Source organism: Natrix helvetica, assembly GCF_964273705.1.
Source record: "Natrix helvetica genome assembly, chromosome: 3".
NCBI classification, from domain to species: Eukaryota; Metazoa; Chordata; class Lepidosauria; order Squamata; family Natricidae; genus Natrix; species Natrix helvetica.
In genome coordinates, this window is record NC_138549.1 from 177,687,580 (window position 1) to 177,698,274 (window position 10,695).

Genomic DNA, 10,695 nt, shown 5'->3' on the forward strand with positions numbered 1-10,695 from the left:
CATAAATGGGAATTTTGAGCAATACTTTGCCTTGGACTCTGATTTCCTTTTGGATGCTGATTGGGACCCGGACACAGCATGTTTTCCCAATCTCCAGGAGACTTCAAGACTGCCACTGCTTGGAGCACAGACAAGGGCACCTTGACAGGAGCTTTCTAACTCAGGCTGGGAGCATTTCTCACAGTCAGAAATGTGAGCTACTGACCCTAAACTCCCTGGTGAACTTATGGACCTTCCTGTAAGCTGAGCATGGGTTACTTGTGGTCTGCTCAGAGGAGGAGCATGGAGGGACTGCATGTGCCCAGACCAAGTCTTGGTTTAGGAGGTCCGACACAGCAGTTGTTTTGGTCTAAGCCAACTATTGGTCTAAGTGACAACACAAATTACTGTCAAGCTGAAGCACACGTCTGCTGTTGTAACCATTATCACCTTTCAACTTACCAAAGAACTAAGTGGGGAGCGAAGGGTGGGATGGAATGCAGGCTCCAGACTTCAAGCAGAAGAGCCATGAGAGCCAAGGTCACATCAGCAGGTGTCTGCCAAGCCTAGAGACTTTTTCTCATAACAAAATAATGGAGCTCAATTGGAGAATGTGACCTGCACTAACAGGGAGAGGGGGAATTCTATACTCTATGTGGGTTTGCGTGGGACATAATCAGAGCTGGTTTTGCCTTCTTCAGTCCTGAAATGAGGTACTCAATGAAATTTGCATCCAACCTTTGGAAATCCTCAAAGGTCTTTGCTTCCTAGTTACCTGCGGGATCGCATCCTACCGCATACATCCCTGCGACCAATCCACTCTCACAGGGAGGGACTCCTCCAGGTGCCGTCCACTAAGCAATGCCAATGGGCGGCGCCTAGGAGTAGAGCCTTCTCTGTGATGGGCCCAACCCTCTGGAATGACCTCCCCCCCGATATTAGAACTACTACCGACCTCCGCTCCTTCCGACAGAAACCTAAGACCCACCTGTTTCAATTAGCTGGCCTGGCCCATTTATAGTCCCATTTATACCTCCTGGCAAATATTTCTATTCTGGGATAGTTTTTAGGGGTGTTTTAATGTATTTTAAATTCTCAAATTTTAAATCTAACTTTAACTATTGTACAGTAAACTACTGCTACCTCCTCCAGCCACACCTATATTTATTTATATTTATATTATGTATATTTATTGTTTTTAATATGACTGTACACCGCCCCGAGTCCCTTCTGGGAGAGGGGTGGTCTAGAAATCAAATAAAAGTTAAAGTTAAGTTAAGTTAAGCTTCGGTTGGGTTCGTTATTCAGAAGATTGACAGTTACCTTAGATTGGGTCCATGCAGTCTAACAAGCAAGCATAAGAGCAACACTTCTGCTTCCCGGGACATTTCCAGTCATTTTCACACTTTGCAAGACAAACAGTGATTGTGCCTGGAGGGGCCTTGCGACACACCCCGGGCTTTTCTGCAAAAGAGAAGATCCCAAGGCCGAGGGTCAGACTTAGCAGGCAGACCAGACAGGAAACCGATTCTGCTTTATTGTCCAGCTACCTTAAAAGAATCTTGCAGGTCTGAAAGGACAAATTTCCTGCTGTCTCTTATGCAGCCTAGGAAACTAGAGAAGGTCTCTTCTCTTCCCTTCTCCTCTCCTCTCCTCTTATGCAGCTGTGGGCTACACCATCTCTTATCTGACGGTTCCCTTTGGCAACATCTCCTTGCCTGGTCTCCAACCAAGTAGAAAATAACATTCTCCATATGGAACTACCAAGGAGAAAACCCACACCCACAATGGCAGGGAGAGTTACTGCATATAAACAGGAAGAAAACCACTGTTGCACTGTTGGTGTTACCCAACTGGATAATGAAACATTTGCAAGAAAACAACCAGGCTCAGAGAGTACCAAGCATCCCACACTCTTCCTCCTCCTCCTCCTCCTCCTCCTCCTTGCAAACTCCACTCCCTTCTAGCAGTGTGTTTGGGTCATAAAACGGTGTGCAAGAAAACCACCCATTTCAGAGACCATCAGAAATTCCACAGTCCAAGCAGAGCAACAAAGATTCCCTTCTACTGAATCCATCATAGCCCGTTGTGAGAACCACGATGCTTCATTAACCCAACTTATGCTTAACGTTAAGAGACAGCAGGTCTTGTTCAATGAAGAGGCCACTCCGCAACTCCTTCCCTACTTACCAACACAGGTGAAGTGGCATTCATCTTTGGTCTTAAAATTGTTGGCATTGCCATGGCATCCACCGTAAATAAAATTCTGGCATTTATTTGAAGCCGAGTTGTAGTAGAAGCGAGGCATTTTGGCTTTACATGGTCCGGTGACAGCAGGAAGATAGCAAAACTCTGTAACAAATGGAAGGGAAGGTGTTATTTCACAAACACCTTCAACATATTTCACCAACCTGGGGCCCTCCTAGAATGCTCAGATTGGAAGCAGCTGGGAGCCATTTGGGACGTTTTAATTTGGTTTCCTGCTCTGAGGATTGGATCTGATGGCTGAGAGGATTGTTCCTGTGGCTGAAAATCCTGATTCTGCTGTTTCCCTGAGTAAAGAGAGCTTGGACTTCCCCTAAAATTTCATCTCTCTTTCGTGGGGGCCCCTCCCATTTCTGTCTCGTGTTCAGCTGACCCCCCCCCCAACCATCCTCTCCAGAACCTCCCCAGAAGAATCCCCACCAAGCCAGGGGTTCTAGACTGCGGGGTCTTTGGTTTCAATTTCATGGGGGAGAACTCTGACCACTTCATCCCCTTCCTGCCAAGGGTCCCAAGATCTTTCTGAAAACTCACTTGGACGGTCCTGGCTGGAGACGGGGGTCAGCTCTGCCCAGAGGGTGAGGAGTCCCAGCAGGAGAAGAAGACCTCTGGAAGACATGGTGAAGCCGTCTGCCCCACACTCGGGCTCTGTGCATTAAATAGTCTCCCCACTGGGAATTTCACATCCAGGAAGCAGGAGGACGTAATGCAGTGAGAGCAGAAATTCTTCCCTCTTTCACAAGATGGTGGAACAAGAGGTGGGGAACCTGAGGGTTGGATTGGCTGAGTGGTTTGCAGGAGGTCAGGCTGGTCCCTGTTGATGTCAATGGGTCATTTCTCTGGTCAAGCAAAACTTGCCTTTCCAGAACTGCAGCAGAGCCAGGAAAGTCCCGTGTTAAGGAGTTCGGGGGTGTGTGTGTTGTCCATGGTGGAGGGTGGAATATGGGGGCTGCCCAGCTGGGGGGGGATGATGTCACTTCCTTGTCAGGCTGCCCTGGGGCTGTGATGGCAGAGGTGAGGAGATTTCTCCTCTTTGGTTTGCAGAGAGATTTCAGTCACAGAGGCAATGAAATACAATATAATCATAGCATAGCATAGCACAACACAACACAACACAAACCAACACAAACCAACACAACACAGTTGGCCTGAACTCTACACATGTGGATATGGTCAATTAGACTTGACATTCCTGGGTCATGGAGGATATAAACATAGATTTACAAGGAGAGAAGCAACCTGGAAATAAGGAGAAAGTTCCTGACAGTGAGGACAATTAACCAGTGGAACAGAAGATGCCTTCAGAAGTTGTGGGTGCTCCATTACTGGAGGTTTTCAAGAAGAGACTGGACAGCCATTTGCCTGAAATGGTAGAGGGTCTCCTCCTTTGGGCAGAGCATTGGACTCGAAGACCCACGAGGGCCCTTCTAAATCTTTTATTCTTGGCAGAATGAGGAAACCGAAGTGTTTACAGGGCAGATTCCTCAAGATGTGCTGCAAAACCCAGTTTGCTCAACCTCTGGGCAAACGGTTCATCTCCTGCTCATGGCCCCTTCTTGCACAGAACGTGTGAGTAAACTACTATGGAGATGTTGCAGCACCTGACTCCTCCTCCTCAGGAATCAGCCCTGTCATGGGACGTTGGAAATGAAGATGTTGAGAAGGGAGCATTCTTCTTCTCTGAGCTGGGCTCCTCCTCCAGGAGACTTTATCATTGACCCCCTACAGGTAAGTGACACAGCCTGAGGCTGCCCCAAAGAAGAGGGGGGTCAACCTGTTCTCCAAAGCACCAGAAGGCAGGATGAGAGGCAACGGATGGAAACTAATCAAGGAGAGAAGCAACCTGGAAATAAGGAGAAACTTCCTGACAGTGAGGACAATCAACCAGTGGGACAGCTCTTCTTCAGAATTTGTGAGTTCTCCATCACTGAAAGTTTTCAAGAAAAGACTGGACAGCCATTTGCCTGAAATGGTAGAGGGTCTCCTCCTTTGGGCAGAGGGTTGGACTAGAAGACCTCAAAGATCCCTTCCAAATGTTTTATTCTATGCTTCTCAATTGCTCACATGAGAGGACGTCTTGTGGACTTTAACTCCCAGAATTCCCCAGACCTCCCTAGCTATCTGGAGAGGTTTGGAGATCCCGACCTAGATGGTTGGGAGTTGGAGCAGTTTTTCCTAAGTGGGTGCTCCAGTCAGGGATTGCTCAACCTCTGGGCAAATGTTTCATCTCCTGCTCATGTCCCCTTCTTGCACAGAACATGTGAGTAAATTACTATGGAGATGTTTCAGCACCTGACTCCTCCTCCTCCTCAGGAATCAGCCCTGTCATGGGACATTGGAAACGAAGATGTTGAGAAGGGAGCATTTGTGACCCTTCCAGATGGGGTCCTAGATTCTTCTTCTCTCAGCTGAGCTCCTCCTCCGGGGGACTGGAAAATACCCCAACTCATTAACCTCCTACAGGTAAGTGACACAGCCTGAGGCTGGCCCAAAGAAGAGGGGGGCAACCTGTTCTCCAAAGCACCAAAGAAGGCAGGATGAGAAGCAACAGATGGAAACTAATCAAGGAGAGAAGCAACCTGGAATTAAGGAGAAACTTCCTGACAGTGAGGAATTATTAACCAGTGGAAGAGAAGTTTGCCTTCAGAAGTTGTGGGTGTCCATCAATTGAGGTTTTCAAGAAGAGACTGGACAGTCACTTGTCCGAAATGGTATAGGTTCTCCTGCTTGAACAGGGGGATGGACTATAAGACTTCCAAGGTCCCTTCCACCTCTATTCTGATTCTAGTGTCACCATACATCTGCTCAAGCCAGGATTCTGAACCTCATTAAGGAAGTCTACCTCATCCTTGTTTGACTCATATCATTTAAATAGGAGCCAGCCGTGTGCAGCAGCTGACAAAAAAGACCACACAATTCTAGATGGCATAAACAGGGGGATAAAATCAAGACCACCTGAAGTGTCAATACCACTTTATAAGGCCTTGGAAAGGCCACACCTGGAATTCTGCATCCAGTTTTGGTCTCCATGATGTAAAAAAAGATGTGGAGTCTCTAGAAAGTGTAGAGAAAAGCAACAAAAGCTTCGACTGGATTGTGGAGGAGCCGAAGTTGCGAAGACATGACGTGTGATCTCAATGCTCTGAGAATGCAGTGGACACTTTTGCCACTGGATGGTCCAAATGGACCTAAACCGTCCCGCGGAGATGGTGAACAGGAAGAATACATCTTGCTGATCTCAGGGACATCACAAAGTCCCTGATCGATCCAAGAGAAAGTCTTCAAGCTGGTGACAAAAAATCCAGCCATGGCTGATGAAATCGGGACGGCTCCAAAAGGGAAGGATATGGAAAGAGAAAGTGTTTCCAGCTGGTGAGGAATTTTTACCGTTTTAAAAGTGACTCCTATAAAAAACTTAAAATAAATTCAAATTGGAGAACAGAAGAAATAAGCGGCAGAATTAAATTTGGAATGGTTTTTGACAGTGGTTTATCTTTTTTTTTAATGCTATCTTCACAGATGGAATTTATGTAAGACTTCTAAAATGAATGGATTAAGCCTTCTATTTTTCTTTTTTCTTTTTCATTACTCTTTGTAACCTATGGTCTAAAATTCTCCTCTTTCAATACTGTGGGTGTTCTTCTAACTCATTTAAGAATTGGACTTTCTTTTCAACTTGAAATACTATATATATATTTTAAGCCCACAGCTTGAAGATGGCAGGTGAGATCCTGCCGAAACGTTGCAAAGACAATCTCAACCTTACACGGGAAAAGACCCGAATACAACAAAACCAGCATATATATTGTTTTTGTGTTACAACCCCTGGTATGCCTAAATATGGGAGGAAGGTCACACTCCCTCTTTCTGTCCTTCGGCTTCAACACAGAAGACCATGGAGGCAGAAAACCATATTTTTATTTTTAATGTTGCCTTTTATATTTGTGTTGTATTTGTACTGATAAATAAATAAAGGGAGACTAGTATAGATCTATTTCGAGCTAATTAGCTCTCATCAGCTAGCCATACCCTTGGTATATATATATTTGTGTTGTATTTGTGCTGATAAGTAAATAAAGGGAGACTAGTATGGATCCATTTCAAGCTATTTAGCTCTCATCAGCTAGCCATACCCTCACTGGGATTCGAACCAGGGCTGTATTGCATATTAGGCCGATGTAATTGCCACTAAGCCACAGGCTCTCTTCCTTATCAGCAAGACCAGGGAAATAGGTATGTATTTGTGTTACAACCCCTGGTATTTATTTATTTATTTATTTATTTATTGGATTTCTAGACCGCCCCCTCTCCCAAAAAGGGACTCGGGGCGGTGTACAGTCAATGCAAATAAAAATACAATCATAAAACAATTAAATACATTTGGATGGAGGAGATAGGCTGTACAAGAAATAAATATATTCTAAAATCCTAAAAAACATCCCCAATTAAAAACCCAAACCCAATTAAAATAAATCCCCGGGAAGTAAAACTAAGAGAGTGCCAGGCCAGCTGATTGAAATAGGTGAGTCTTTAACTTTTGACGGAAGGAACGGAGGTCGGTGGTGGTTCGAATGTCCGGGGGGAGGTCATTCCAGAGGGTTGGGCCCATCACAAAGATATGGTATGCCTAAATATGGGAGGAAGGTTACTACTCCCTCTTTCTGTCATTCGGCTCATCACAGAAAACCATCCAGACAGAAACCCATATTTTTATTTTTAATGTTGCCTTTTTATATTTGTGTTGTATTTGTACTCATAAATAAATATAGGGAGACTAGTATAGATCTATTTCGAGCTAATTAGCTCTCATCAGCTAGCCATACCCTTACTGGGATTTATTTATCAGTACAAATACAACACAAATATAAAAAGGCAACATTAAAAATAAAAATATGGTTTTCTGCCTCCATGGTCTTCTGTGATGAGCCGAAGGACAGAAAGAGGGAGTAGTGACCTTCCTCACATATTTAGGCATACCAGGGGTTGTAACACACACACAAGCACACACACACACACACACACACACACACATATGTTTCATGTCCTGTAGCTTTAAGGTGCTGGAAAAGGGAAGAAAATAGCCAACATCTTAAGAAACCCCAAAGACAAAATCCAGCTAGAAAACCAAGGAATCTACAAAATACCATGCAAAATCTGCCCAGCAATATACATAGGACAAACAAACAGGAGGATAAATGCACGCATTACAGAACACAAGAACGCAGTAAGAAAAAAAGAAAAAACTTCTTCCCTTTTCCAGCACCTTAAAGCTACAGGACATGAAATCAACTTTGAAGGAGCCAGGTTAATCTCCAAAACAGAACACCTCCACAAGAGAATAATCATGGAAGCCATCGAAATAGAGAAACACCCCCACAGCATGAACAAACGTGATGATACCTCCCGCCTACCAAACATCTGGAAACCAACCCTAGCCAACAAACGAACATCACCCACCACCCAAGCCGTTACAATACAAAACAACAATGCACACACAGCCTGCACCAATCAGCACCAATCTACCAATCATGATACAACCACACAACCAATCATTCCACTTACTGAAACAAAGCCAGCACCCCATCCCCTCCCACCAAGACTTACAGAAAGACGGCAGTTCCGTTCCCATTTTAAGCCCACGCTTGAAGATGGCAGGTGAGATCCTGCCAAAACGTTGCAAAGACAATCTCAACCTTACACGGGAAAAGACCCGAATACAACAAAACCAGCATACCTACACCCGTGAAAATCTACGAAAACATACACACACACACACACACACACATACACACACACAAACACACCTGGATGGTCTTCTGTAATGAGCCGAAGGACAGAAAGGGGGAGTAGTGAGCTCCCTCCCATATTTGGGCATACCAGGGGTTGTAACACAAATACATACCTATTTCCCTGGCTCAACTGATAAGGAGGAGAGCTTGTGGCTTAGTGGCTAAGACTCCTGCCTAATATGTAATACAGCCCAGGTTCAAATCCCAATAAGGGGATGGCTAGCTGATGAGAGCTAAATAGCTTGAAATAGATCTATACTAGTCTCCCTTTATTTATTTATCAGCACAAATACAACACACACACACACACACACACACACACACACACACACACATATATATATATATATATAAATGCAACATTGTAACAATAACACTGCTACTTCGGAGGGTAGAGTTTTGTGTATTGGATAAAGGAGAAAGAAGTTTTAAGTCTGCAAAAGATATTCTCAGAAATACAGAAATTATCAAATACACGTGAGAGGATAGAGAAGACGTTGGATGATTTAGTGCATTTAACAGCAAAATATGATGGAGAAGTTGAAGATGTTCATCAAATGGATAAAGTGGCAGTTAAAATCCAAAAAATCAAAGAGGAAAATGAATATAAAGAAATTAAAATTGCTGATATTTATGGTGATTGGTTTGTTTCTGAAAATGGAAAGAGTGGAATACTGAAAGAGGAATTAAATGGAGGGGAAACCTACCCCAGATGGCAAGATACAGAAGAAGAAAAAAAATTAAAAAAATTATGGATTTAAAGAGAAAAATCTTATTAGCAATAGTTTTTTTTTAAATTAAAGAATTTTTTTTATTTTAATTAAACAAAAATACAAAAAAAAAAGAATCATCCTTCAATACATCTTGTAGAAAGCGTGTTGATTGGTTATGGATGACTTTCGTGCATTTCTTCCATAGTCATTACTTGTAGTTCATATTAGATTATACACTTTGAATCAAAATTCTTTATGTATCTTACTATCAATATACCACAATTCTCATTTGACTACAATTATTTAAACGTGCTTCTACCTGAACTTATTCATACTTAAAAACACAACCACATAATTGCATTTGTTAGCTATTTCAAAAATCCTCCAATCACATTATACTTTTATAACGTATTCTGAGTAAAAATCAATTAATAAAGACCATGTATATATTATTAAACAATATCCATTAACATTTCCTTATTGTTATTATAATTAGCTAAAATTCATTTACTATTTATATCCCAACTCCTCTTGACAAATAAAAAAAACATTACACCTTTATGACAAAACCTAAATAGAAATTTGTTAGTAAAATTTATAGGTCTTTTTCCCAGATCACAATTTGCAATCTATATCCAGATTTCATTTACTAGTTTAAGAATACATAGTATATATATTATTAAGTTGTATCCATTATCATTACATTATTGTTAATTGTAGTTATATAATTGTTTTAACAAATAAACATTTAATAACAATCGAAAACAATCTAAAAATTACTAAATTCCTACTTATTGCTCAACCAAAATTAACTAATTTGTTATTGTCAACTTTCATTGTCAACCTGTATCTTTCCAGTAACAAAACAGTCTTATCTCTCTTGCCAGTTGTGGTGTCAATCTTCTTTTTATCTCCTTTATAAGGTTTTTATAGATTTCTCTCCGCACTTTGTTGCTTGAAGGATCTCTCAGGTAATCTCATTGCCCTCCAATTATTTTTAAAGATAGCTTGTTTTGGGTTATCAATTGTGTTTCTGAAAGAGTTTCTCTTTTTAAATCCATCATCATTACCCCTTTTTCTTCTTCTGTATCTTGAAATCTGGGGTAGAGCTCCAGTTCATCAAAATCCCTCTTCCATGTTCCCTTCATTCCACTTTCACCCACATTTCCTCCATTAATAAATTCATCTGTTGTCTTGTCTTTATCTTCTATATCTTCATTCTCCCCTTTAGTTTTTGGTGCTCCAACCCCTTCATTTTTTGCTGTGAGGAATACTAGTTTTTCCAACTTCTTTTCAATTCTCCAATATCCTTCCAATAAATTTTGAATTCCAGCCAAAATATTTTGAAATTTTAAGGTTTCCTCATCTGAATATTGATCCATGTTTCCAAAAAGGAAAAAAGAAAGGGAAAAAAACTAATAGCCAGTGCCACTCTAGTTTTCCAAGCTTCTTTTATTTTTTAATTTTAGGATGGTTTAAGCATAAGGTTTTTTTTGGTGCTCTTCAAAAAGAAGGTTCTAATTTGTTTTGTTTTTCCCCGCTTTCTCTCCCCTGCCAAAATAGTTCTCACAGGGACCTGTAAAAACAATTCATGCCCTTGGCTCTTTATCAGTTTGTATAAACAAGCTACAAACCCTTCTGCTACAAAGTCAGTGAAAAAAAAGAGCAAGAAAATAAGAGATACATTGTTTCAAAAGGCTCTGACTTCCGACTTCTGAGTGACCGTGTTACTGCTTTTTCACTTTCACTATCTCAGGCTTAAATGAAATAAAGTTCTTCAATAATATTTAATAACAAGTAATAGGAAGAGTTGTTAAAAACAAAAAGAAGGGTTTTAGTCCAGAAATAAAAAAAATAAAGTAATAAAGAGCAGAAGAAGAAAAAGTTGATCAGTTCACTTTAAGAGGAGAAACGAAAAACGTTACAAGCACTTCAATCCATAAAATATGGTT

At 41.6% G+C, this 10,695-nt stretch overlaps 1 protein-coding gene across 1 annotated transcript; it reads right to left on the reverse strand.

The window, feature by feature from the left end:
- Positions 1-1,303: 1,303 nt before the first annotated feature.
- Positions 1,304-2,860, reverse strand: LOC309389819 (kunitz/BPTI-like toxin; the record flags this gene model as incomplete). The annotated part of the gene is made up of 3 exons (XM_081948654.1): positions 1,304-1,443; positions 2,170-2,331; positions 2,776-2,860. The coding sequence occupies 3 exons, from the start codon at positions 2,858-2,860 to the stop codon at positions 1,304-1,306; spliced, it is 387 nt and encodes a 128-aa protein (XP_081804780.1).
- Positions 2,861-10,695: the final 7,835 nt, after the last annotated feature.